General features: G+C 41.5%; 1 protein-coding gene across 1 annotated transcript in view; it reads left to right on the top strand.

Moving 5' to 3' along the window:
- Window positions 1-23,090, top strand: part of LOC103769813 (transmembrane protease serine 11E-like) — a 47,799-nt gene extending 24,709 nt beyond the window's left edge. Inside the window, exons 4-10 of the mRNA XM_008937047.1 lie at window positions 4,203-4,270; window positions 7,428-7,591; window positions 16,722-16,760; window positions 20,046-20,241; window positions 20,904-21,163; window positions 21,863-22,005; window positions 22,929-23,090. Coding sequence (XP_008935295.1) covers window positions 4,203-4,270; window positions 7,428-7,591; window positions 16,722-16,760; window positions 20,046-20,241; window positions 20,904-21,163; window positions 21,863-22,005; window positions 22,929-23,090 — 1,032 coding nt within the window. The remainder of the gene's footprint in view (window positions 1-4,202; window positions 4,271-7,427; window positions 7,592-16,721; window positions 16,761-20,045; window positions 20,242-20,903; window positions 21,164-21,862; window positions 22,006-22,928) is intronic.
- The last annotated feature ends 4,731 nt before the right edge of the window (window positions 23,091-27,821 follow it).

The raw sequence follows: 27,821 nt of genomic DNA, 5'->3' as shown, positions 1-27,821 counted from the left end.
CTCTTGCCCTCTGATCTCTGGTAGGGTTCCAAACTAACCCCTCAGCTGAAACCTGGAGAGGGGATATGTCAGGTTCTCAGGGGGGTTGCTACTGGATTTGCATTGTGGTCAGCTCTCAGCAGGTTGAGCTGTAAATTGGCTACAAATTGGCCAGCAAGTTAGGTGCTAGGTACAGAATGAATGCAACACTAGTTATTCATATTGTGTGATTGCCACAGTACTGGAGATAGTCACTGAACCAGGTGGTATGTCCCAATTAATATTTATGGTCAAAAAGCTTTAAAAATCACAGATAATAAGCATTATGTCCTACAGAGCTGGTAAGACAAGAGGAATAATGTAGTATGAGGATATAGCTGTTGAAGGACTAAACTGGCAGCAGGCAAAAGAGCAATGGAATTGAGCAACAAGAGGATTTGTGCTCCCAAACCTACTGAATGCTTCTGAAGGTCCCACACAGGTAATTCAGCAGGTTCAGCAAAGATTTGAGATGAAAAATCTGTCCAACTAGATTTAATATAATCTTCTTGATAAATCCTGTTACCCTGCATGCCGTGGCAGAGCAGTGTGGGGTGGGAGAAAGCAAGGGCTGACACAGCCAGCCTTGCTGGGTCACTTTGAGATCCAGCTACACATTTGGCCATAAACCCAACTCATGGCAGCCCCATCCTACAATGGAGTGATGGACTTCTTGTCATGTGTGACCTACTTTGAGAACTTGGGCGTTTTTTGGGTCCCAGGGAGGCAGGGAATATTGGGTGGCTCTGAAATCATGAAGATTTTAGTAGGTTGCTCACAGGCCTCAGAGGCCTGGCCATGGTGCAACATGAGAAAAAGGGGATAATGATGAGATTCGGAGTTATTCAAGATAGCCTAGGAAAACACGTCTTGTTCATCAAGGTGTAAAGCAAACTCTGGCTGCAAGGAACAAGGAAGAATTTCCTTTGTGGCTGGTTTGCCCTCTTACTGCAGCTTTGGTACAAGCCACTATTAGTTACTGTGTTGGCGTAGGTGGATCAGCGTTCAGGAGTGAAGTCCAGTTTGTCTTAGAAAATTATACTGCATTAGGAGAAGTTTTGTAAAAAGGACAGAGGATGTGAAATGAAACTGAAGAAATACCAGGTGGCAGCCATCGAAAGTTAACTTCAATAAAATCTTGTTTGGACAAATGCTAAAATAAAAGCTGTCAGGAAAATGCTGCTCACTTGGGAAGAGCAGGACTTGGCACTTGGTGAAGAGCACTTACAGACTCTGCCTGCAGCAGCAACTGTCACCATCGAGCAGTTGCCAGACAAGGGCCAGGGAAACAAGTGGGATGCAATTAATCAGCGTGGAATTTAAGGGATCTGGTCATGACAGCTTTTGAATGGCTGTAATCAAAGCAAAATGCTTAAAATGAATGTTGATGTTTCTCCCAGGCAGGACTGGGTCCCACCTAGTTACTGGACAAAGTTCTAGTTGCTTTTGCTTCCAGAGTTGTGACTCAAGCTGAAAAGAAAGGCATAAGCAGGCTGGTGAGAATGTTTACTGCTTGATATGGGTGTGAAAGGCTCTACCAGAAGATGAACAGTAGAAAAATGAGACAGAACCTTAAACTTTGACAGTTATTATCTGAAAACATCTTGCTACATCTTTTCCTCTGACATAAACTCTGTATGAATATAAAGATTCCTGTTAGTAATTCAGGTTACCAAAATCATTGTTGAAGGAAAGAGGAGATTTGGGACAGATTCACATCTGTCAAACAATTAATCAGCAGTGAAAGATAGGGGACACAGTGCAGAGGTTTGGCTAGCATGCCTCTCCTGATAAAATACAGCAGATTATGAAAGTTAAACATACCAGGGTAAGTTTACAGGTATTAGAGGCCCTACAAGGATCACTGGAAACAAAAACGACTTTCCAGTTGTTTTTTTATCTATTGGTGATGTAGTGCTAGGACAACTCTTAAGGAAGGGAAAGCTGGTGACAGAATGTAACAGCAGAAGTGGCCACTTTCTCGTTCAGACAGGAAACTGTGGATCAGAATGGAAGTTACACAAATCCAGTAGTTTTGGTATCATTCTAAATCCTATGCTTCCTGTTCTCTCTGCAAAAATAACTAACATCCTTTTTGGATTGAATTTTCTGAAAACAAAGTCTGTTGCCTATAGTTCAGTTGCATCTGGAGTTCTTAGATTCTTTTCATAAAAAGCACTGTGTGTAATTGTGTTTTTTTCAGATGTCACTGGAAATCTTTGTCTTTGCTGCAGCGTGTGGTGTTCCTGGCTGGACTGTATAGAATGTCTAGGAAGTGGTCCAGGGTGAGAAGAAAAGGGGAAAGCTGAATGTGTTAGGAGTACAAAAGACACAATCACACGAGCTGCTCAGGCTGTAGCAAAGATACAAGAGAATGGGCGAGAGAAGTAAGGATACCTATATCTGCTGCAGAAATGCAGCTGGAAAGTGTAGCAAAACCACTTGCAATCTCCAAGCTGAGACAGTACAGGTAGCTTGGAAGCAGAGTTGCCAGAGGGAGATAAAGGATTCAGGAATGTCATACTGACTTAACCCTCCCTGCAAGAGACTGAACTTTTATCCTTTTCAGTTCCAAGCTTTGAGTCAACCTGCTTTCACTTTACTCTTTATCAATGTAGAAGAAGCTTGAGGTGTACCTCAGCCCAGCTCAAGGCTCTCTTCTTTTTGCAAAGCACTCTGTAAAGAAGTCCCGTCCCAAAGATCTCAAAAGTTCTCAGAGGCAGAGCAGCCAAGGATAGCACATGCCATTGCGTGCCACAAAGCTGGCAGTGCTGCTTAACCACATGCTTCTGCTTACACAATCAGCAGCAAAGCAGTGAACATTGTGACAGAAATGATAAGCAAATGTTATCATTAAGAATAAAATAAAATGAATTTTTGTCTTTGGGCAAATGCTTCCAATAACCAAGGGGTGGTGGACCAGGCTGCAGAGTTAAAAGAAACAAACCACTTTGTTCTTGATTTCTGACTGTATGCCTCCTAAAATGCAGTGGCAACAGCTGGAAATCTGCAAAGTGACAGGATAAATCACATATCTACATATATACAGTAGCTTGTCACACTTGATATATTCTCTCCCGTAGAATTCTGTTTGCTCCAAGTGCCTAATTCCAGATAGCTGCCAGTAGCAGCAAGATAGAAGACCAGCTCCATGCATGACCATGAACAACCTTCCTTTCTTCCTCATTAATGTATGCTTAAAATCACCTTAAAATAATAAAATGTGCAGGTTTAATTTTGAAATTATTCTGCTTCAGTGCCACTGCATAATGATACAAAGTTTCACCTTACAACAGCCAAGGCTGGGAAGAGGGACTTGTGTTCTTTGGGAGGAAATGCCCCCAGATTTCATACTTACATGTTTGTTTCTTTATCTGAAAGATTTCAGCACACAAGAAGCTTGAGAACAATTACTTTTTTCTTTCCTTTGGAAACAGAAGATCTGGAGACTTGGCTAAATCAGACAGCCTTTAGGGGCTAAAAGCCTACAAAAAGACAACTTGCATGATTTTTGTAAAGTATTTCTACATAGTTTTCTCCTGTAATGCATTTGATGTTTACAGGATACATTTGATGTACTGGATCTTGCTGACAGGAGGAACTGCATAACTCACTAGTGACTTTGCCATTTCCCAACACTGCAGTGATCCTGAGCCATTCCTGGCAGACTCCCGTGCCACGTTATAACACTGCACTGCCTCAGACTGACCTCGAGACAATCTTGAGACAACATTCAACCTGAAGCAGGATGTGGTTGAGCAGGCACCAGCAAGGATGTCATTTGGAGAATGATCCCTTCTGAGTCCTGGATTTCTGATTTCTGATGAGACTTGCTTGAGAAGTTCCCTAGCTTGTGACAAATCACAAAGGTGTCTGAGAAGTATAATTCGAGATCACTAGTAGTTTCACTGTACATTTCTGTAGGACCAAGCATAGGTGCTGTATCAGAAAGGACACCTACAAGAGAGGCTCGGTGAAGTGCAGATCCTTTCTGTAGGCCAGCTTTTTGGGGGGAGAGATGTTTAGGAAAGGTCTGTGGCAAATGCTATCTAGAGGCTGGATTGTTTCTTGGCTTCGTAAACTGTGACTTTGTAACTGAATGCTGTTTTCTGAATGCTCCTTCCAGGAACATGTCTGTTTCCCTCCTTTTTTGTTGTTATCTTATATTTTTCTTTTTTCAACAGATCGACAAGACATTTTACAATTCCATTTTAAGGAAAAAATACATCCGTTCACGCTTAATCAGAGTGAGGTATGTGAGATTATAATAAATGCACGCAGCTGAGATAAAATCAAATGTACACTGAGCCCAGTTAGAGCCATTTGATCTGACTCAGTAAAGTGTATTTTATATAAGACCAGAGCATAACCCCAACTGAGCATAATTTTTATTCTGAACCATGCCCTCCTTTGGATCTTATGAGGAAGATAAACTTCAGTTAGTCCAAATTCTGTTCAAGTTTGTGTTCCAATCTTGAGCAAGCTTTAGCTAACAAAGCACATATAACATGAGCAATCTAAAAATAAAAATCATTTGCAAAACTATTTCCTTCACTGTAATGCAGATGTCATTTTACTTCTAGTATCGCTACTGTGCTGGGCTTGTCAAGTAAAAACCAAGCCTGGCTGTGCTGGTTCAGAAGGTCCCACTTGGCACTGTTGCATCTCAAAGAACTGGCATAAGTAAGTGCCTAGGGAACAGCAGCAGCACCACAGACATTTATTATAACTGCTTCTTGGTATGCTCCCTACCTCCAGCTATCTACCACTTGGGAATTCCTGAAGGGGTTTGTTTAGCAGTCCCCTGTGGAGTTACTTTCCAAGGACTCGTCCACTATCCCCTGGACTCTTGAAATTCATGCACCTCAACACCTTTAGTAAGGAGTTACTTGTGAGGAGCCACCTTCTTTCGATCATTCAATGGCCCCTAGTTCTTGTGCTGGAAGGTAATGAATAGTTGATTTCTACCCCTCCTCTCCATGCAATTAGTGGTATCGGACACTCCCATCCTATCCCTTTTCTCTCCTGTACCCCAAGAGCTCTACTCTTCTTTTCAGCTGAAAGTCTCAGCCTGCTCAGCCATTCTCTGCTGGAACTGTTACTTGTCATCTTGTCACTATGCTCCATATCTCTTCCAGGTCTGCTGTCCCTGCTTTTTGAGAGGAAGGGATCAGACCTGGGGTTGAGCAATGTTGTTTCTTTTTTTTTTTTCTTTTATTCTCTGTTCCTTTGCCAATAATACCTATTGCTTGATTTGGTTCTTTGACCACTTGAGTGCTGAAAAATTACCTTCTTATAGAGCTGTCTTTTGTGATACTAAGGTCTTGTTTCTGAGTGACAGTGCCTATTATTTTGCAAGTAAGCCTTGAATTTCTTAATAATCAGCTAAGGCTGCAAGACTAATGATAGCAGCCTCAAGATCTTGTTTTTGTGAATGTATTTCCCCATCTTCTTTTATGGTTTGTGACATTCTGTCTGCTGCCCTACCTACGTTTAACCTCAGTGACACACAAGTTATTATTTGAATGTAGCTTTAGGAACATTTTTCAATAGTGAATTGTGTTAAAAGTGTAGATAAGGCTATTTAAAGATCTGAAAGGCCTATCTGTAAGGAAAAGTAATATTTTTCATTATTTCTTGTTCCCAAGGACAGACTGAGGTATTTGCTGTGTTGGATGGAGGGAAGACATGTATGCGCTAAAGCTTGTTTGCTTTTTCAAATGTATAAGCTTTGTGCCTCAAGCTGCAAGCTCTTTGAAGCAGGAGCATTGTTGTGAATTTGCTTTGGATATTTTTTGGGGGCTCAATATAAAGTATGCATTAGTAATGATGCCCACTGCTCACTGAGAAAGATAAAACAAATCTTGACTAGGCGTCTTTGCCTCTGGACCTTTGCTATATAGTAAGTGATTCAAGGCAGGCTGTACTTACCTGAAGGTTTCGAGAGGTGTGGTGTGCTTGCAAGAGCTGATACGGTAATTCCAGTGTGGCACAGGAAGAGGAGTGGGGGGAGAGGTGAGGGAACACCTCAGGAACACAGAGCAACACCCACAGTTGAATCAGATAATATCTAGAAAATAAATGGAGTGGCAATCATGCTGAAATTGGCACAAAAGAAAAAAACCCAGCCTGTTTGAATGTTCATATAAAGCTACTCAGTATCAATTATGCGATCCTTGAGGCAAGGATGGTGTCTTTCTGCTCAGCTATGAAACATCCAGCATGCCATGGTGTGCTCATAACACATGGCCTTTTATTTGCCCTTCACTGGCAGCAGCAGGAATGTCTCTTTCATTTTGTTTCGTGTTCCTTTTGAAGATCATGGCCTGATTGCATGACTTCTGTATGAACTACTTGCCTTATAACTGGGTGACCTTCTCTTTTCCTCTCCCATCTGAATGAAACGTAAGACAGAGCAATTTGCTTTTAGCTTGCCCCTGTATGAAGTAACTGTGATTCCATGCGTTGCGGGCTGTGCCATTGCTTCTTGGCTCAGGTGGGAGGAGGTACAGGAAAGAAGGTTCTTGGTACATGCTCTTATCTTCCTTGTGTACTGATGAAGGATAAACCATCTGCAAGCTACAGAGCAAGATTTACTATGCCAGATTAGACGCGTTGGTGTTTGTAGTCCAGCATTCAGTCTCTTGCAGCATATGATGGAAAAATAAAAATATAAAGGAAAAATAAATACTGCTACTGTGCAAACTGAGTCTGTTAGAAGATTTTTCCTCCTTTTCTTTCCTCTGATATTATATCAAAAATGTAGAATTGTGTGTCCCAGTGTGGGTGCCACTTGGGCTTCTCAGTGAGATGTTAAAGGCCCATTTTGTGGTCCATCTCTTGGGCTATGATAAGTAGACTGTGGATATATTACTGCTGAGTTTCACTGATTGTTACATAACGTGAGATTATTGGTCACATTCTGCCAAGAGGTTGCAGTAGCAGAATTGGGTTGTATGGTCTCTCCTCTTTACTCAAGTACCTTTTTGATGATGACTACAAATATTTATTCTGTGAATGTACATGGCCCTGGAAAGGTCAGTGTAGATATCATTAACTATCTACCTGATGTTCCTGAAGTGCTGTGTTTGAGTTTTTAATTTGATTTTTCATCAAATCAGGTTATCACTTCCTGCTCTTGTGTCCCAAGCATGTAGTCAGTGACTGCTTTTTAGACTCCATTGTAGTATTTGCCTGGCTGTTTTTTCACAGAAAGCATCATACTGCCTTCTAGCCTAAGATGCATTTGACCATTCAGCATTCGCTTGAATTTCTTTTGGCAAATCCGTCTCTAAAAAATGTACAAAATGTTAAAAGATATATATATATAGTCCTTTATGTTACACTTAAAAACATTAAGGAATGCAGAAATGGGCTGAAGGTAACCAGACTGTTTCATTGGTTTGTAGCCCAGATGCTGACGGTGTGATGGCAGAGGCTTTGCTCACATTCTGGTTCTCCTCCACGGATTCTAGAGAAGCATTGCGAGAAAGAGTTGAAAGGATCTTACGGAGGGGCCTGAAAAAATACAGAGGGCCCCTGAGAATAAATGTCAGATCTTCTACCATCTCAAGTAAGTATATTACATCTCTGCTAAAAGTAGTTCTTGCTCTTTTCTGGCTGATAGGACTTGATTATTCACTTCTGATGATGGCTGATACCAAGTCTGAGTGACAGTCTTTCCTGCTCATTAAGTTAGAACAAAATTAGTGGCAATATATAAACCCTACCTAAGTCCTTTAAATATGTCTTAAATACGGATAAAGAGCAGCAGTTGCTTTGTGGCCTCACAGTACAGCCTCATAGTACAGCCTCCCTCTAAACTTCAGCACTAGCCATATGCTACTATCAGGGTAAAGAGTAGGGGCCTCACCACAGTGCTTCAGTACACAGCTATGCAAACACACTCCCTAGGTCTCTGCTTCTCTGAGGAGCCTGAAAGTGAAGAAAATATGCTTGGATGACAGTGGGGAAACAGCCAATGCACTGAAAAAATAATATTTAGTGGGAGGATCAAAATCCTTGCAAATTCCCCAGGAGAAAGTGAAAGAAGCGGAAAATGTTCTTACCTATGGGACTTCTCAGCTTGGGATCTGGCCCCATCTTTGCAAAGCAGACCTGTATCCGCAGGACATGAAAATTAGCAGCACTATCTTTTTGATTTAGTGAATCACCAAACAAACACTGAAAGGTGGGTTTCCCTCTTCTTCTACCCTCCTGTTTGTTAGAGAATTTTTGTGCAGGGTTAGGCTTTTGTCTCTGACTCGGGTGTCAGACTTTTCAAGAATGAGTTCCTAGTTGAAAGGAAGAGGCAGATACTTGCTCCATTTGTTTTTGCAGGCCTTCTGCTTGCTACTAGCACAGGGTGATCATACAGCACATGGGTGGGTACTTGCTCCTCTGCACTAGAGTACTCAAACCAGCAGAGATCTGCAGATGCCAGATGGCTGTGTTGAAAGATCAAGAAGCCTGGGCCAGATGACATGCTGGATGGGTACAGACTTCCTCCCACTCAGGAATGACTGGGAGCAACTTCTTGTTCTGCCTCTCGGTGCATGAACTGGGCACATTGCACTGTGGCAATGCAGTGATACTCAAATATGAGCAGTCACACCCCCATTGTATCCTGATGGGCCAACCAGTCTTCCCCATTGGAATGGCTCAGGATGATGGGTGACATCCCTTTGGGCAAAGAACCACCATCTTCTGCAGTGTTTATATGCCAGTAGTTCCTGTTCAGCAAAGTGCACATGTAATTCCTCCCAGGTAGAAATGGTGTGTGGGCATCAACTAGAGAGATGCAAAGAGGGTTTTTTTTGGGGGGGGTTGAGGTTATATTGTGTTGTTTGATGTTTTTGTTTTTTTTGTTGTTTGTTTGTGTTTTTTTTTTAAGACAGCCAGGTCATGATTTAGTGAATTTTGGAGCTTCAGTATAATCTGATGCCTTACATAAAGGATAAAATTGGAAGGAGTATAAAAAATGCTTGTCAGAAAAGGGCTGTGATCTTCTCATCGAGTTATCTGATTAGCTGCTTTTATTCAGCCCAGTAAATGTGGGAAGTGACTCAAAATTCTGTTTTAGTTGACCTTGAGCTGCACCAGCCTGTTGCACTAAGGCACTAGTTGCTAGTTAAAAAAATTAGCTGATATAATTGAATCACAATGTTTTCATTAACTATTTGGTCTCAGTAAAAGATAGCATCTCTGTGTTGCTTTGATAAAGTTGTGTGATAAACTTTGTGTTGCTTTTCTTGGCTCTCCCAGCTTAACCATAAAACACTGACTACATAGGTCTGCTACTCACTTACAGGATGGGCATTGTGCAACTGCTACACGTGACACAGAGGAACATAAACAATACATTGCCATTTCTAGGAGATGACAATAAAAGGCTCCATTTGGAGCTTTCTTTGCTAATAGGATTTCAGCAATGCTATGAGGGTTAGGCAAGCTCCTGCTGGTGCTGCCATTTAAGAAACGCAGGTTGACACAAGGGAAGAGTAGAGAGCAGAGCACTCGTGCTTTTAGAGGTGATGCAGGTCACAATTTATAAAGCTCATCTTCTTCTCACCTGGGAGAAGTGACAATTTTCAACAGACCCTAGAAGTCTGGAGAAGGCTCTAGGTTCTGCATTTCCCACTTCTCTCTCCCCTTCTGAAATACCCTGTGTACCATTACTATTTAAACCAAGGAAAGCTAATAAGCCCTAGATTGGTTCTGTGCTCTGCAGCACCCTTCTGAATCTTTCTTCATTGTAGCTTTCATGGTTTTGCCATCTGGAATCTTTGTTTATCTCGAAGCAAACTCAAACATTTTCATAATGGCTTGTAAAAAATCATTAACTTGTTCATTGTAATTACCTTATCAAAAGATTCTAATTTGGGGGCCATGATAAAGCTTATTTAGCTAAGCATAGCTAACTAGTTGAACAAATCCAGTCAGGCACTTATTTACATTGCATAGTAGGATGGTCTGATAAGGAGAACCTCTTCAAGTCTTCTTCCCTGGATCTAATCTTCTTGTTGTTCAACACCATGTCTCAACTTGCACTTCACTCAAAAGTATTTGCTTTGAGGATCAGCTCCCACAGACTCCTGCAAATTGAATGCAACACACAGGATCTTCAGCTGCAGTTCAAGGCAGCGGTACAAAACCAAGTAGTCTGCCAGACCAGGGTTAGAACTTGCTTTGCCTCTTCATTCCTGGGGACTGAGGATAAAAGCTAAACTGGCAATGTTTTATTAGTTCAGTTTGATTCAAAAAAAGAGAGAAGCCTGATCATACAGATGTGAAAAAAAATAGCAAGTGTGCAAAAATAAAGGAAAACAAAACAATACTATCTCTGTTTTGCATCATCACTAAACAGTAGGTGTTCCTTACATAGGAATACATTTGTATTTGTGTACCTTTAAGTGTGTTATTACTGAAGTCCTTGCTTTCTTATTTAGCTAGACTTCATAGTCCCCTGGTCAAGGACAGTGCTATCTCCAGACATCCACTACTGCTTTGATAGAAAATAGGAAGTGATAGAGATCTCTGTGCTTATGTACAAGCCCTGTTAGAAGCCCAAACATTTTTCTACAGACAATCAAGCAAACTAAGTCCTATCTTCACTGAACAGCATTGCAAGTGCCAGCAAAATGAGATGTCAAAGTTGAGTGACTTGGAAACACCCACGTTAGAACTTGCTCTTCCACTGACACTGAAAGAAGAAGGTGTTGCAGTTTATTCTCTGTATAGTTCTGGCACAAGAGATCTCCTTGAAGGCTGACTTTTTTTTTCCTCAGGGTTTCTTGATTAGAAGTAGAGTCATGCCTATTAAACAAAGTGTAGAGCAGCTTGCCAGACTATTTCCCTTTGCCAGATAGGCTGGAAGTCTCCCAAAATATATTTTGGGGAATGTACTTCTCACGTCAGAAAGAAACTAGTTGCAAGATCACTGGCACTGTTCAAAGTGAGTAGGAAGTATTCCCACCTGTTGCACAGCCGAGGGTTTTGACCGTGAACAATGAGTCATGAATTGGTTTTGATCAACAAGTCAGCTGCTGCTGTTTCTATTTATCTGGCATCTGGGGCTTGCTAAAGCTCTTTACAAAGATGTAGGACCTCGGAGATAGATTCTAACTTCTTTATCCAGTCTTCTATGGGAGACAAGCAGATGAGTATCTGACCTGGATAAATGAGGAATGTTAAATCAGAAATATATGTAGCAGTCTGGGGTTTTTTTTTGTACTTTGCCAGCCACAACAGCAGCTTAGGAGAGTGGAACAGGTCAGGCATCGGTACATTGGGAAATAACAGTGAAGATCTGAAATTCCTCCACTTTGATGCCATTGGTTTGGCACAAGGTGGTACATTTCAGGATTTGCAGCAGTCTAGAGAGGCTGACTGAAATGGGAGGGACTGAAATGTGTTTTTAAATTAACATTTTGCAAGGACATGCTTGTGATGAAGGAATTAAGCAGGAAATCATACTGGCCTAACTTTTTAGATGACCCAGATAAGTTCACTTAATTAATTTTCTCAGTCAGTCCTTGTTTTTCTCTGCCTTGCCTGAAGAGGTTGCAAGTGACTTGGGATGTGGGATGCCCCTATTGTAATGAGACCTTGATTGCAGCTGGGGCATGACTGCAGGTCAGGAAGAAAAATAATGTTAAAAGCTCTTTCAGCTTGGACACATGCTACAGAACTGGTACATAGTGCCTCATGCATATCTCTCCTTGGGCTGCAGTATGTCCAGATGGACTTGTAAGTATGCTCTGAGGTGTGGACATCTGTCTGTCCTCATGGACAGAAATAAGATGTGGTTGATGGAGGGAGAAGTCATGGGTGTCCAGTGGACATAAGGAAGGAAGGAAGGGCTAGGTGACAGACAATGAGAGGTACAAAGCCTTTGTCTTGTCCCTACTAGCTTACTCTCCCCTCTTGAAAGAATAAGAATTGCATCACCTCTATCTAAGCCATGTTTTGCCACTTCTACAGGGGTGCTTAACTCCAGGGAGGCAATTCCTGTTGAGAGAGCAGTGGGAATATTGGAAGGTTTCACAGGGAGACATTTTAGGGTCTGTGCCCCATGTAACCACACAAGAACTTGACTTCCCTGCTGAGTCCAAGGCTCATGTTTTGCTATCTTTCAGGAAACTCCTGCGTTTCCTTTTGGGTACAGTTTTTGGAACATGACTGAATCTGCTGCTCACTAGTCTCATTCTCATTTCACCCTAGTACCTCAGGCCTTCATAGCCTTTGATGTAATTAAAGAGTATTAGATCAGAGCTATTATCCCCACCTCTGTCTTCACTCCAGAGCAGATGCACTCTGTGATATTCGTCTCAGCTGCCCAGGTTCGTGATCTACTGAAACTTGCCAGAGATCCCTTTTTCACCCACGTGCGCTGTTGTCACCCTAAATAACACTGAACTAAGTGATCCCCCTGTTTCTGATGCAGCTGAGAATTTTCTAATTCTTTCCCTTTCCAAGGATGTTGTTATTAGAATGTGACAGAGGACAGTGGGGAAGATGCTTCCTCTGCTCCCTGGTGCATTTCACAAAGCTCTGCTACAGATGCATGTCCAAGAATGTGTTATTAGTATTGAAGCATGCATTTTTTCTTTATATTTGTTGATGTTTACAATCCTCTCCTCCCTTCATACCTCCTTTAAGATAATCTCTACCTTCTCTGTGCAAAAAAAAAACCTTACACAAGCAAGGTGTAGGAACTTGATATAACAGAGGATGGAACATGCACTTTGCCTTGGAAGCTAACAGTTATATTATGACATATAGAAAATCACAGGTGGAAAACTTAAAGTCGAGTTTCTTGTGAGAATCAACATCTGTGAAAATTTAATGTAATTGGGTAAAGCTGCATCAGATTTTAAAAATGGATTTCTCATCTTTAATTGTGAAGTCATCTCTAGCCCTTTCTACACTGAAAATGCATAATATCCCTTAATAATGCCTTTGCTTGCCTTGCTTGAACTACTTCAATGTAACGTCTGGTCCATTGTCACTGAGAGTTCTGCCTGTTACTTCCCTTTTGATATAAACACTGATCTCTGTGGCTAAAATGAAAGGAGGCACTTGACACAAGATTAATTCTTCTGATGCAGTGACACTGATATTATTCAGAGATGGGGCAAAGCAAGGACATTTTTCTGTAGGAATCTCTGAATCCCTCAGAGATAAGTGGTCATATTCACTCTACAGTTAAATATGAACTTGCAGATGTTTAGATGGTGCCAAACAGATCCAAAGACTTTGGGCACCAAACTCCCTGGCTATTGCATATAAACAATTACTAAAATAAAGATGCTTTCATGATCCTTCTTACTGTCTTTTTCGTTCTGTTTGCCTAAACACGTATGTTGAGGAGTAACAAGAAGTCATTTACCGATAAGTTACTACTCTTAAATAGTGACTGCAAATCCCTATCTCATTAGTCTGAAGTTAAGACCAATAATATAAGAATATTTTAAGATTATTCCCTTTACTAAATATGCTAAACAACTGTATTAACAAAAGTGCTTGTCCAGTTGGAGAGCAGAGCCCTCTTCTGAAAGGCTGAATCCTTAAGCTACGTTTCAGTAGATTGCCGTGATTTTAATTTAAACATTAGTTTTCTCTTTTAAGTTAGGCAAGCTTTAATTAAATAGCAAATTCCATTTTACAGGTAGGGAATGCATGTTCAAGTTGAACTTGTTCTTGTTTACAGCAGAAGCCTGAACACTGTTTTCCTAAATGCAGCACAAACAACTATTTTTACAACTGTACGTTGCTGGGAAGAGATATGACACTTTAATTGTTACTAATTGATGCTTTTTCTTGGTAATGCAAACAACTAGGGCAACTAATAAATGTGCAGGGCAGCAAAATTGTCTCTCGTGCCTTACAAGCAATTGCTTCAAGGTAGGGCTTGCAACACGTTGGCTGGCACAACGTGAACAGCTGTGCTGTTGATCAGGCCAAAATGTCAAGCTAGTAACAAAAAAAGGCAAGCCCCTAATGAGGTGATCAACCCGATTTTCAGCAGTATCGTGTAAGCCAAAGGGCTCCCTGCAATTGATGAGGTCTACTGGGGGTTCAGCTTATCTGACACTAGTGTCAATTAGTTCAGGTTTCCAAACATGTACTTGTGCTCTGGGTTTTGAGCTCTGGGTATCATGCCCTTAATTTCACCTGTCCTGATTGGCACGATGGGTTCTCAGGTCTGTTGCCAGACAGACCTGTTGTCACCTCTTAAAAACCCCTTTACTTGAGTTTTTCTCCTGTTGCCATGGTGTTTTCTTTACTCCTTGTGTTCCAGCTCCCAGTGGCATCTAAAGCAAAGCAGTGCCCCTACCCTGCTGAATACAGCATTGAATTTATTGACAGCTGTCACTGGCCTTTTTCCTTAAGCAGTGGGTAGGTGGCTGGGAGAGTCCATCAGCTGCATAGTTGTGATCTGTTCTAATGTATGCTAAAACTCAAAGCTATTTATGACTCGCCGTATGTGCGTGGAAGAGTAATTTCTCCAATTACACACAACTCAGTTCAACTGGATGCAATAGCTAAAATTTTGCCCATGTGGGTTTTGTAATTTTTTGGGGTGCCTTGTAAAAGGGCAAACAGAGCTTTAGACAGGTGCCTTGCAGAACAGCTGTGTGACTCACAGCAAAACTCAGTGCAGTGAGAACATGCCAATTGAATTGCTTCCGGCGCTGCGCTTGAACAAGCTGGTTGCTCCTTTTGTCTCCTCCATGAGCTTTGCAATATAACCTAAGTGTTGATAATTGACTGAAGGCTTTATAATTAGGCATTATGAGGTAAACGTCTCTCCACCCAGAGAGGAGCTGAAAAAACATTATTACCAATATTACTCTTGAAGGCAAAAGGTGTTCTTTCATTGTTCATTATATTTATAGGTTTCTTACTGGATTCCAAGTATAAAATATTAGAGTGGCCCAAATGATGAGCTAGTCTGAAGGTTGTATGCATTTCTAGGAAACCTCTGGATGTTCATCATAGTTGAAATGAACAAATAGGGCTAGATTTTTCAACACACTTCTTGCCAATATAAACATATAGGTGAAGTAGCCAAAGCCTTACCACAGCTCAGCACCCAATTTTTTTTCCTCTCTTTGTAACTTACCAAACAGCAATGTTTTCACCAGCTTTTACTGTCTGCCACTATTACATTCTGATGTAAGGGATCTTGGCAACAACCAGCCAGATTATCCATGGAAATCCAGATTATACAACAGACATTTCTCAAATACAGAAGTACCTGTACTTCACAGTTTTCCTCCCTCTTTCATAGGAATTGAGAAAGTACAAGTGAGCATTTTTACTGAAAGGGGACCTCACGAGTTGTTGCTTGCTCACCAGTCAAATTGATTTATCTTTTTTTTGTGAACAGTTCCGGGTTTCAGTGAATTGGACTGTGTTGGTATATAAGTGTCCAATTATAACTCCTCTCCCATTCTTACAAACCAAAGCAGCAGCTGCGTGCACGTACGGCAGCCCTAGCGCTGCCTTTGCTCTGTGGCATTCCCCACCGTCAAGCTGTACGTGCACTGCACTTCTGCTTGTTTCATTTTCCTACCATAATCTGCTTAATGTCACGTTAAGAAATGAATGAGTACACGTCTAGTAATGGTGGATTGCAAACATGCAACTCACCCTGCATACCAAGAGGAGTGTCAAGCCCGCAAACAAAACACAAGATACAAGTACAACAGGCAACAAGCATGAGCCAGAGCCCTTTGCAGCCAAATGAGACTCCTCCTGGCATGGTGTGGTTTTGGATCAAAACTAGGATACTCTTCTGTGTTGCTGCAAAGTGAATAGAGAAATGAAGTAAATGGATAATGACAGGGATCTGCTGAGAAAGGCTCTACAGCCACGAAACATGAAGTTGTGGATGCTGTACAAGAATCACAATATAATTTAAATGATTTTTAAAAATTTGTTTTGACTGCTGGCAACTAAAATGTTAGCTCTAGAAAAATAGCATTCTGGAAGAAGGGGAATAGACTTACACCTTGAGTCAATCCTTGTTCTTGTCAGCATGAGCATACCATGTTGTCCATAAACACAAAACGTGCATATAAAAGGAGAGAATGTGTTGATAGGATGTTCTATGTCATGCAATAAATTGCTTTTAACTATCTCTTTTAGTATTAATAGTGTACTAGACACCTTGTTGCTCAATGAGATATGAGAAAGGAGAGTGAGCCACTGCTATTTTAAGCTGGCATTGCTGCAGTGAAGTCAGTGCTTTCTGATCTCAGGGCATGGAGTGAGTAACAGATCTCCTCTGGCCTTCACTCTGGTTTAAAATGTGTCCAGCCAAATTTTACAAAAAAGGAACTTCAAAACTTTCCACTGTAAAAATGTCTTCCCAACAAAATTGTGGATCTTGAGGAATGCAGGACTCATTTCGTCTGTACTCCTCTCCAGAAACATCAGGGTGCCATGCTGGGCCTGGTCCTCAGAGAACACTGGCTGGCTGGAGAGCAGCAAGCAGCACCACAGAGAGGACTGGAACAGCCAGTACAAGAACATGACCACATACGAGTTGCAGTGGTTTACTTAGCAGCCCCCCTCAGCCATACCTCCCGTGGTGCCCTATGCTCCAATACCTCTCAGATGGGATGACCGTGTAGATGGGAAACCTTGTCTGTGCTGTCCTGGCCTTACCCTGACTGTTTGTTTGTTTGTTTCAGATGTGGAGACGAAAAGAGCAGAAGCCCTCTTCAATGACAGTAAGTGAGGGCTTTTTAAGCCTGGCAAATCTCTGATTCTTTTAATTAGCATTAATAGTCTCTACACACTTCTCCTGGCCATTAAAAGCCTTTTCTCATCCTCCTGTGTAATGAATGTGACCTTCTACTTTACAGAGATGAGCCATGTGTTTAGAAATCCTGCTCAGTCATGAGGAAGCCTTTTTTGTTAGTGTCTCCTGGGTTACTTAAAAAGCCTGGTTTGAAAGTAGTGGTGATGGGCTAAAAATCCTTTCTAGAAAAAGCCTACACCCATTGCTGAGTTCCCTGGTCCTTCTGTTAAAAATATCAGTAATTCTGTAAGAAAAGAGCAAACAATGAGAAGAAAGCAAGTGCTGAGTGCTCTGTAGAAAATCCCAGCACTGGGCAGAGAGGAGACACTGGATAAATGCCTATGGCACTATGGCTTCTGCCTCCAGCAGTGCTGCTGTAGAAGGCGGAAGGTGCATCTTAAATGAAAACCATGCCTTTGAGGAAAGAGAGGGCTGAGCCAGGGAGGGCTGAGCATCGTACTCTTCAGGACACTTGTTAATCTGCTAGGCTCACTCAGTTGCTGTTGGTACCAGTGAGAGCTTTTCCACTGTGTCTACTCAATTATGTACTTGGACCCACAGAGACCAAGTCATGTTCCTACATGAAAACTGACACATTTCAGATGACTCCTAGGTGTGCGTAGTAAAATTGAGTGAGCGAAGAGGACTTCCAAGAAGTAAAGGAACTTAATTGCTTGGGCTAGCTGACTGCTTTAAAACAAGGCACAGCAGCTAGCTGAAAGGGACACTATAATGTTCCAAAGGCAGGGGAGTCACAGAATCAGAATGGTTTCGGTTGGAAGGGACCTTAAAGATCATCTAGTTCCAACCCCTCTGCCATGGGCAAGGACACCTCCCACTAGACCAGGTTGTGCAAGGCCTCATCCAACCTGGTCTTGAACACCTCCAGTGACAGAGCCTCCACAGCTTCCCTGGGCAATCTGTGCCAGTGTCCTTATCACGGATTTGAGCACATTTTCTATTTGAGCAGATTATCATTAGAAGCAATCTCTATTACAAATTGCTTAAAACATGTACTTAAATGGAGTGCTCCATCAAGTCTAACCCTGCCTGCATGCTGTCCTCTCTCTCCCTGATGTAAAGTATTGGAACTGCCTCTTGGAGCAGCATCTGGAGAATCTGTTTCATATATGCTCTTGTCTTGGATGCTGTAGCATCACCATTCATCTCCACCGTGTGACCTGTTATTTTCCTATACGCACATTAAGTGATGAGATTTATACCTGAACATCTACCAGCACGTTGTTCAATTGGTGCTTCAAAGATGGCACTCTAGCAGAGGCCTCTAGTACCACCTGCGAGTAAGAAGTGCCCCAAAAGCCAGTAGGACTGGGCACGTGTAGAAGAGTTAGGAATATGGGCTTTTTTTTTGCTCTCAGAAATCTGGAGTATGTCATTTCCTTTAGTGTGCATTGGAAGGAAGGACTGAAGGAAATCTGCAGAAGTTACATCAGCCTGTGATTATAATGACAATGTTCTGGATTTTAGAACGGCTACTAGAACAAAATTGTTCCTTATGGAAATATAAGGCAATATGATTGTCTTCTCAGAGGCATTGCTGTAGGGGTTGGGCTGAAGTAGTTTGGTTTTGAGATGTTTTTAAGCTTTCAAAGAAGGAAGTCAGCTTGTTTGGAGAATTAATAGTTATTAAAAGCCATCTTTGCTTACAAGTTGGATTTCTTTTAACTCTGTGAAGGTTTGATCAGTTCCTTAGCAGTGGGCTGTCAAGTAAAGGAAGATGAAATAACATCCCTTTTTGGGTCCATTTTAAGTACTGGTGTTCTGGGGCACTGGTGGAACTGTGAGCTTTGTCCTGTGTTTCAAACAGTGACTGCTCAGGTGGCCAATAGGATTGTGCAGTTTTAGGACCAGTAACTGAGGATCACCAATAGCTTTCAGAAGGGAAACATGCTCGTGCAGATAGTTTTAGCAGTTATGGTATATTCTCCAGTTTTCCTTTCACATGGAAGTTTTGGACAAGTAGATTTCAATTCCACTGATTTCCTTCATTGTGGTTTTAAATCTCAGAACAGGGCAGACTCTACAGCGAGCACATGAGCTTTGCAACATTGTATGACTTCATTTATTTCCCCAAAATTTATTAACAGCTGTTCATCTGCTGTGTTGTTGCTGCTGCTTTTGACTATGAGGTATTGTTAACATAACCTTGTGCAGATCCTAGCAGGAAGGGGCAGAGGTGTCACCAGTGTTTTCTTCTGAGGACTTCAAGGGCCCTGGAGTTGGCAGGTCTTCAGGATGTACTACTGATTTCTGCTTTGTTCCCCTCTGGGTCACTGTCTGCGGGAGACAGGCAGTGCAATGGTTTGGATTGTGTTGTCATCATGCAAATAATTCTTAGCTCTGTCTCTTTTTCAATGAATTGGGATTGTCCTATCTGTCAACTTTCCCAATATCTAGCTGAAATCGGGGCCTGGATGAAAACTAGTGGGTCTTGGTCCAGGTAAGATGGGTTTGATGATGTTTGGATGGGAGAAGACAGATGAAGCAGCTCTATCTGTTGAGGAAGTTTCTAAAGCTATGGGGAGCTTTAGCTCCTCCTGAATATCCTGAGTTTAGTGCCTGAAACCATGGATATTTTAATTTCTGTCTGGTTTTGGAGGATAATAATTTTTGTCATGGATGCACACCGTGCTGGGGGTATCCATGCCTTTGTCATCTGTGGCTTGGATTAGTGTGATGCTCTTTGCCTGAAGTGCCTCTCCAAGTCCACTTGCAGACTGCCATTTGTGCAATGTGCAGTTGCCTGTTTCCAGATGACATCTTGCTGGTGTAATCTGCATGCATGCATGGTAAAAACCCATGACTTTGATCATTCCCATCTTAGATTTTGCCTTGTTCATGTTTTATCCTAATGACAAATTACCTGGGACATCAAGGTTGACAATCCCTGTATTTGGGAATTGTCCTGGGTGCACGGTGAAGGTTTCGATTCCTGATGTGGGCCGCTCACGCCGTTAAGCCCGAATGGCTGACATCATGGCTTTCCAGAATAGTCAGTTGTTCATTCAGGCTTCTGGGTTGTGCATGAGGGTCTCTGATTGGGGGAGCTGGTGGAAGGCGTGTTTTCTTTTTGATGTTAATACTGTTAAAGAACCTAAGTGGTGTGTAACTTTACATATGTTTTCCACAGGCATTGGCAGGCATAATTTACTAAACCGAAGAGTAGCTAATAGCTCTTTCTCCTTGTTGACAGTCTGTGGGCTACGGCAGAACAGATCAGTCAAGTCGATGGCAAAATCGACGTCGCTGCGAATAGTCGGCGGACTGTCTTCTGCAGAGAGCGGGGACTGGCCCTGGCAGGCCAGCCTGCAGTACAACAACATCCACCGCTGCGGTGCCACCCTCATCAGCAACACCTGGCTTGTGTCTGCAGCTCACTGCTTCAGAGAGTAAGTTCCCATCTTAGAAAGAACCTGCAGCAGAATATGCCGCATGTGTATCAAGTTATGTGGCTTTCCAGATTTTCACCATATCCCTGACTTTCCAGGGGAGCAATTCCAGGTAATGTGACTGAAATGGCAGAGTATTTGTCTCCTGTTGTACTGAACGTTTCTGAAGCTGCTCCTTCATGTTACAACTAGGTTGCTGCTGCTGCAGGCTGCTGCCAGAAGTTATAATCCCACATCCCTACCCCTCCGTTCAGCCATGCACTCCCAGAGCTCTTTTGCTTCACGCACGGCAGCTGTGAAGCTGCAGGGCGTGTAAGACGGAAGAAATTAATAACATGCAAAAAGACTAATAAAGGTGAAGAATTTTCTGGCAGAAGAGCTTTTTGATTTGGCTACACTCTGTGGCAGCAAAATGGCTAGATCAGGGACAAGGAGCAGGGGAGGAGTGTGAGACCAGGGTTGAGGAGGGAATGCAGGATTGCCCTCTTCTAGCAGCAGCCCACAATGACGTGGGACTAAGTGTTATGGAAAGTGACGGATGCCTTAAGAATCTAGTAGGGAGCTGGCTTGAAGAGGCTTTACAATAAAGATGCTCACCAAGTTTAAAGCACCAAACGCTTATATTTACAGCTATATACTTACAGCACTCTTACCTTTTTCAGCATGAGTCACCCTCAGAAGTGGACTGCTACTTTTGGAGCACTTTTGAAGCCACCAAGCTTGAAACGATCAATCAAGACTATTATTATTCACGAAAGCTACCACTACCCAGAACATGATTATGACATTGCACTTGTGCAGCTCTCTAAACGAGTTGAGTTTACGACTAGCATACACCGTGTTTGCCTGCCTGAGCCTTCCCAAACTTTCCCGTACAACACTTACGCTGTCATCACAGGCTGGGGAGCACTTACCAATGACGGTGAGTCCTCAGCCTACCAGGCAACCTGTACGTTGCATGGACAGTGGCTCTGATCTGCTGCTTAATGGATACCACTTCTGCTGCCATATGTTGTATGGCAGCAAGCCCAATGCTTTGTCTATGGGCAATAGGTTTATTTAATCATAAGCAGCAGTTTCTTGTTCTAAATTTAGACTGGACAAAGACAGAACTATAATCCACAGAAGCAGAAAACGGGAATAAAACTGTTCTCTTTTTCCAGCTTTTCCATTTCCTACTGCAAACTCTTAAGACACATAGTCCAGCCGTGTATGTGTTTGTAGAGTACCTAAAAAAATATTTTCCCAGCTCCAGCCAGAAGCTACAGATAACTCTGTGGGCTTTCAGGTAAATATAGTAGATGTCTTCATTTTGTATCATCTGCCCAAATTGCCAAGTAATTTGTGCTGCATGGTATTATATGGAACATGTATGAAATACATGGGTTTTCACCATGTATCATGTAATCGTTATTTCTGTCTTAATGGTACAGTTCCTAAGTGAGACCATGCGTATACACATTTTCCTTAAGGACACAACCCAGACAGATCAACAAGCAAAACCTCCACATTAAACCAAGTTAAGCTGTTCCTCCATTAGAGAATATTAAATGCTCTTCATGTATCATAACTACTGCAAAGTAATTCTGTTGATAAATAGCCAACCTATATATTCCCTCAGGTCCAGCTCCAAATGCTCTTCAGGAAGCAACAGTGAAACTTATCGACTCGAAAACTTGCAACAGAGAAGAAGTGTATGGCGGGGACATAACACCCAGGATGCTGTGTGCAGGATACTTGGAGGGAGGAGTAGATGCTTGTCAGGTAATTGTAGCTGAAAATTAAAAAGAAGAACTATTTTAATGCAGAGTCCAGTATCTGTCTGACCAAATCTTAACTGATAGTGTATTAGTCCTTTAAACAGGCTGCACTCACACAGGAATTAAGTTGTAAAATGAAATGCCATTTAGTACATGTCATTTAGCACATAAAAAACATACTAAGAGAGCTAAATTAGGTCATATTCAGAATGTAAAACTTTCACTGCATGGTATGAAATTCTTATTCTGTAATATTCACAATAGCTGCTACAAGCCCATTTATATCTCTTAATTTCGTGTGAAATCTAATCATGTGCTTGCAAAGTGGTATGACAAGACATAGAGATACTAAATGCTGAAATACTAAATATGGGCTAAATATGAGCTAAATATTAAATACTAAAATATGAGCTAAAAATTAAATGTCTCAAATAGCCAAGACCTGGTTGCACTGCTGTCCTGGGCAGCCTGTTCCAGTGCCAAGAAGTTCCTAAAGAAATCTGTTTTGAAATGTTATTGGTGCAGATGACTAAAAGAATTTGTTAAAAAGCATAGTGGTTACTGGGAGAAAAAAAAAAAAAAGTTTCTGTTGGCCTAGTTCACTGTATACATTTGTGTTTCCCTGCTTTGTATGAGGAGGAAGACAAGGGAGGTGGGAAACAGTGTTTCACATAACAGAAGAGAAGCTTTTTTTTCTTTTACTGTAAAACCACAGACACAGGTCAGGAGGTTCTGTGGCAAACAGGAAAAAGCCACAGACTTCCACAACTCAAGTTTCAGAAACAGCCTGGATTCTGCACTTGGCAGCTCTTGAAATATTGCTTGCTTTCTTCTCTTATTTGACACACAATATTCCTCCTGTCTATGGAGAAGATGACATTTTCTTTTCTGATCAATTAAATCTTTTTTCCCATCCTCTTTCTCTAGGGGGACTCTGGGGGACCACTGGTTACTCCAGACTCTAGATTGATGTGGTACCTCGTGGGAATAGTGAGCTGGGGAGATGAATGTGCCAAACCAAATAAACCTGGAGTTTACACACGAGTGACTTACTTCCGTGACTGGATTACCACAAAAACTGGCATCTAATTCCAAAATCAAAACTGGATTTAACTACATAGACTATGTGTAACTCGTACTTGTCTGTAATTCTGAAAGTTTATTTTTTTAGCATGTATATTCCTACATAGTTTTGGCTGAAGCAACCTTTGCCCACAGCAAGCACTACCTTTGCTGTCAGAGATCCTAACCCCTTGTGAATTTGTACTAAACATGAGATTGCCTGCCTTCTCTTTGAGCCTTGAAACATTCTCATCAGAAATTATGAACTGACATCATTAAACTAACATTTAAAAGCTACCAATTTACCTACTTCATAAATAGATACATTTTCCAGGAAAAAAAAAAAAATCCCGAAACAGTTTTCTTCAGCCATGGATGAGGTCTGAAGCTGAACCTTCTTCCTCCAGTAAAGCAAATGCTGTCACAGATGTCTTCTAGCAAAGTGAAGATTGACTATTATCCATGTTAGAGACTGTCATCTGCACAGACTGCTGCCGAGACCCTGGGTGCTCACCCTGCTTGGTGACTTTCACAGCAAACAGTGGAGCAGCCAGGACTGAGGGTAAGCCCAAGCTAAGGAAAAGGAGGATTTCTGTGCTTGCAGTAAGTTGGAAGGGAAAAGAGAAAAGCTTGATGTTCTTCTTTCAAAGCACATTTTAAAGAGGAATTTTTTGTGGATTCTGTGAAGTTCAAGTTACCTGAAAGTGCTGTTGTGGAAGTGCTTTATCATAGTACTATGCTGCTACCTCTGTAACCAGTTGCCTTCTAGATCTAGTCTGTTCAACTCACAATATGCTTAAGATACAGAAACACAAGCTCTACCTAAATCTGTTTGTTAGAAATGCGTTCTCATGAACAACCTCCCTGGAAGGAAACCCAGCATTTAAATTTGTGCTGAAGGAAGAATAAATATTCACTGCAAATACCCTGGGGACTACCTTCTTCGTTCAAGAAACAGCATACTTTTCCAAGGCTGTGCCAGCCCGTGGAAACCATCTCACGGCAAAGAAAGCAATTAGTGATACTGTCTTGCTTCACTGATGGATTTGTCTCTGCCATGAATAAATATGATCCTGTCTTATGAGGCTGAAGAGAAATTTCGTCTTAAAGAGCAGTCCTGATAAGAACTTCAGAGTAAATTCAATCCTTATACACTGATAAAGGGCTTTTCCTACCCCTGTACATGACATCTCATGGATTGCTGATGTGACTACTACTAAAGCCCAAGCCTTCATTATGGGGATCCAAAATGTCACTCCAGTACTGTCTGCTGCAGTGCTTGAATGGCCACCAGACTGCTTAGTCCTGTGAGTGGACTCACAGAGTGTGTGTGAGGCATGAAAAGGAGCTGCAAGGCCCATGGCTGAACCTACTACAGCTGAACATTTCTCTAAAGCATCCTGCCTTCCCTTCTGCTCAGGACTGGGATTCTCCTGAGCCTTCCCGCTGCACAGGCTCTCCAGTAATCAGCATCCCTGGGAATGAGATGCTCAGAGTTTCTGGGAAGCTCACAACTTGAATTACAAGTCCACATATGGATGGAAAAGCCTATGTTTAAGCCTTGGTGGTGGTGGAGGAGGAGGTTGTCTCACTATTAGGCTCCTTCTAGTCTTTCTACATATCTTTTCAACTTCAGTAAAGGACAAGGTGCCTTACCTCAGACAGAAATCTGTTGAAGGTTTTAGATTAATTTTGGTTTTGAAACAGTAGTATCTTTATTCTGATTTTCCATGTCTATTACAAAATGAAAAGGATCTTGGGAAAGTTAGGAGGATAGTTAGATGCAGCAAATCCATTCCCTTAATTTATTGATGAAGTTTGTAATTTATGCACTTTTGAGTTGCTGCTATTTTTCAACTACGAATTCACTCTGGGCCAGGTTCAGCTCCAAAATAGAAACTTTACGGAGTTTTGGATTAGGTCACCTGGAAACACTGTTTTCGTCTAGTGTTCAGGTCCCCTCTTTTCAAAGGCATCCTTTGGAAAAAAACTTACATCTCATTTTTTTGTCCCTCTTACTGCTTTGAAGGTGAAAATCATGACAGGTGCCCTTCCTTACAACCAGCTGATGAATTGCAACTGAAAGTAAACAGCAGTTCACTTTCATAGCCAATACTTTGTTTTGCACTTAAATGTATCTTTTTGCCTAGCAAATGGAGGGGCAACGATAAGGACGTGAGGCCCAGATTAGATACAACCCCTATAAACTGGTTCCTACCTCACACTTCAAGTGATATGTATATAATAGAATACCTTTAAAACAAGAAAGGCAGCCTTTATTTCAGATTTTCTCATGAGAAGCCAAACAGCCAAGAGGTGTGTGGGAGAATGTCTACCTTACTCAGGGAGTCCTGAGCCAGCCAGATGCACTTTTCACAGATTTTTTTAGCACACTGACTGGCCTGGGTTTGTCTTATACTCCATGTCAGTGTTTTATTTATGAAAACTCTGTTTTCTGCCCTAGAATAAAATTAATATTGTATGATTAAAGAAAAGATTTTTAAAAGCCTTTTATTATCGTCAATGTTAAGATTTAGCAAGGATTTAAATGATATAAAGGTAATATGTTTCATTAAATGTATTTTAAAACAATTGTTCCTTTTTTGTCTTTTCTTTTTTCTTAGTAATAATCAAACTAAAAACTCTGTGTGATGCAAAATAGAATAATCTTTCTTATTTTGATATTAGATTATTCTAAAACTGCAGCACTCTGTTCATTCCACATCCTAGGAACTCTTTCGCTTTAACAGTGGTTGGAGCTTTACAGGTATTTCAAGAAAGACAAGGTGGGACATCTGCTTTTCTGAAATACCCAGAGGTGAATTTCAGTTAAGCTAGTGCTATGGAAATTTGAGAATGGATCTGCAGCTTCATTCAAGAATCCACCACCTTGCTTCTGGCCTTGGAAAAACTTATCCTTGTAACACAGCATTCCTGGAAATTTGCTGTAGGGAGGTCTCTGCAGCTGACGTAGCAATTCACCTGAGATTTACCAGGCAGATTTAAAGCATCAAGAAATGTGTTCCAAAGTTCTGGTTATTCAAATGGGGTTGTTTGAGGCTTGCCCAACGCTAATTTTCAGCCTGGAGCACAAATAGGAAAGAAATGAGAGGCTGACTGCACCAGGCCTAACCGTAGGAGGCCTGGTTGAATGACATCAATCTGTCACCGGGATTCCTTATGTAAGTAAATCCTGTAGAAACTCTAACGCCGTATCTGCTGTTCCTCTTAACAAACTAGAAGACCTGAGAGCCAAAAGTTATTATTTAACCCAGTGAATACTTATCTGGCAACTTGCAGCTTGCGTTGGAGTTGCGTGTGCATGGAAAAGCTGGCTCTGGCTTTTGGAAATGCATTTGTGCCCGTATCAGCAGGGAGTCAGCTTGGGTAATTGGGCTCCTTGTTTATCTGGATTGGGAGTTTAACAGCATTGTTAACATGGTTTCTAGGAAGATGTCACTTGCTGGAGCAGCCTTAAGTGACAAGATTCTTTGGACCACCCCACAGGGAAGCTGGAGTCCTTTCAAATATGCCAGTAAAGCACTCCTCCACTGCAAGTTGTGCCAAAAAGAGGAGACAAAGCCTTGCCAGTCAGCACCTCGCTCCTGCAAGAGTTGATGGCAAGACATAGCCCAAGGCAGGATGTTTGGAAACCCACTGAAGTATGTTGATGTGGACTTATGGTCATTTCTCCACTGACCTGTGTGATAAAATGAGTTATGTTTGCCTTAATACTTTCAAATAACACTATTTTTTAGGATAAATCTACAGAGTTTTATCTTCCAATTTGCCTATTAGCTAAATAAATAAAAATAAATTTTAATATACTTTAATAACTTAAAATTTGTTTGTTAAATAAACCAGCACACCCCCCACCCTCAAATCCCCACTTTGGAGTCCCCATGAAGAATAGGAAATCATGCCTGGAAATTAGGAAATTTAAAAACTAAGGGGGGAAAAAAAAAAAAAGGAAAAAAAAAAAAGAAAAAAAGAAAAAGAAAAAAAAAGGCAAGTGTCTGGGATTTTCCAAGCAGATGGAAAGGAGAGTTACAGCTATATCAGCTTCATCTCCTTTTGAGAATACTGTCTCTAAAGATGTATTCAATACCTGCATGCAGAATGAATCTACAGTAGTGCACACAAATGGGGGTCATAGAAATTTGGGGCATGAACAGGCTTGGGCCCAGAGGTGGTGGTGTTCTGACCACAGCCACATGCCAATCATTGCTTCAGCAAGTCAGTGAACTGACCGCCTTGCTTTGTACCTCTTGCCAATCTCAAAAGCTATAGCTGACTTTTCAAATATGGAGTTGGGATTTCCTTTAGGATTGATTTATTTAACCAAATGTACTAAGATTTTACAGTTACATGTATTTTTAAGAGGGAAGGCGATGGGGAAAAAGAAAAGTCAGATGGCTCCAGATGTTTCAAATTTTGCAGTCTTGGAAAATAAGAGAAGAACATGTATATTTTTTGATTTGGTACCATCAACCCATGAGTTTTCTGAGTACACCTACTAGCTGATGCATATGGGAAGCAGTTTCTTTGTTTTCTGGGATAAACAGAGTCTGTCCATTTTTATTTGGCAATTTATCTTAGAATGCCCATGTTTCACTGATGGTTAATCTTTGCTTAATTACTACTAAACTATTAGGTGATAATTAACTGAATGTTGCTGTTTTTCCCTTTAGGCAAAAGGCTTGTCAGTATTCACTGTTACTATGCAAAATCTGTTTCATGTGAGATGGCTGCATATCA

Source organism: Merops nubicus, unplaced genomic scaffold (genome assembly GCF_000691845.1).
Source record: "Merops nubicus isolate BGI_N331 unplaced genomic scaffold, ASM69184v1 scaffold18373, whole genome shotgun sequence".
In the NCBI taxonomy this organism is placed as follows: Eukaryota; Metazoa; Chordata; class Aves; order Coraciiformes; family Meropidae; genus Merops; species Merops nubicus.
Note: the sequence above shows the minus strand (reverse complement) of the source record. Positions and strands in the feature narration are given on the sequence as shown.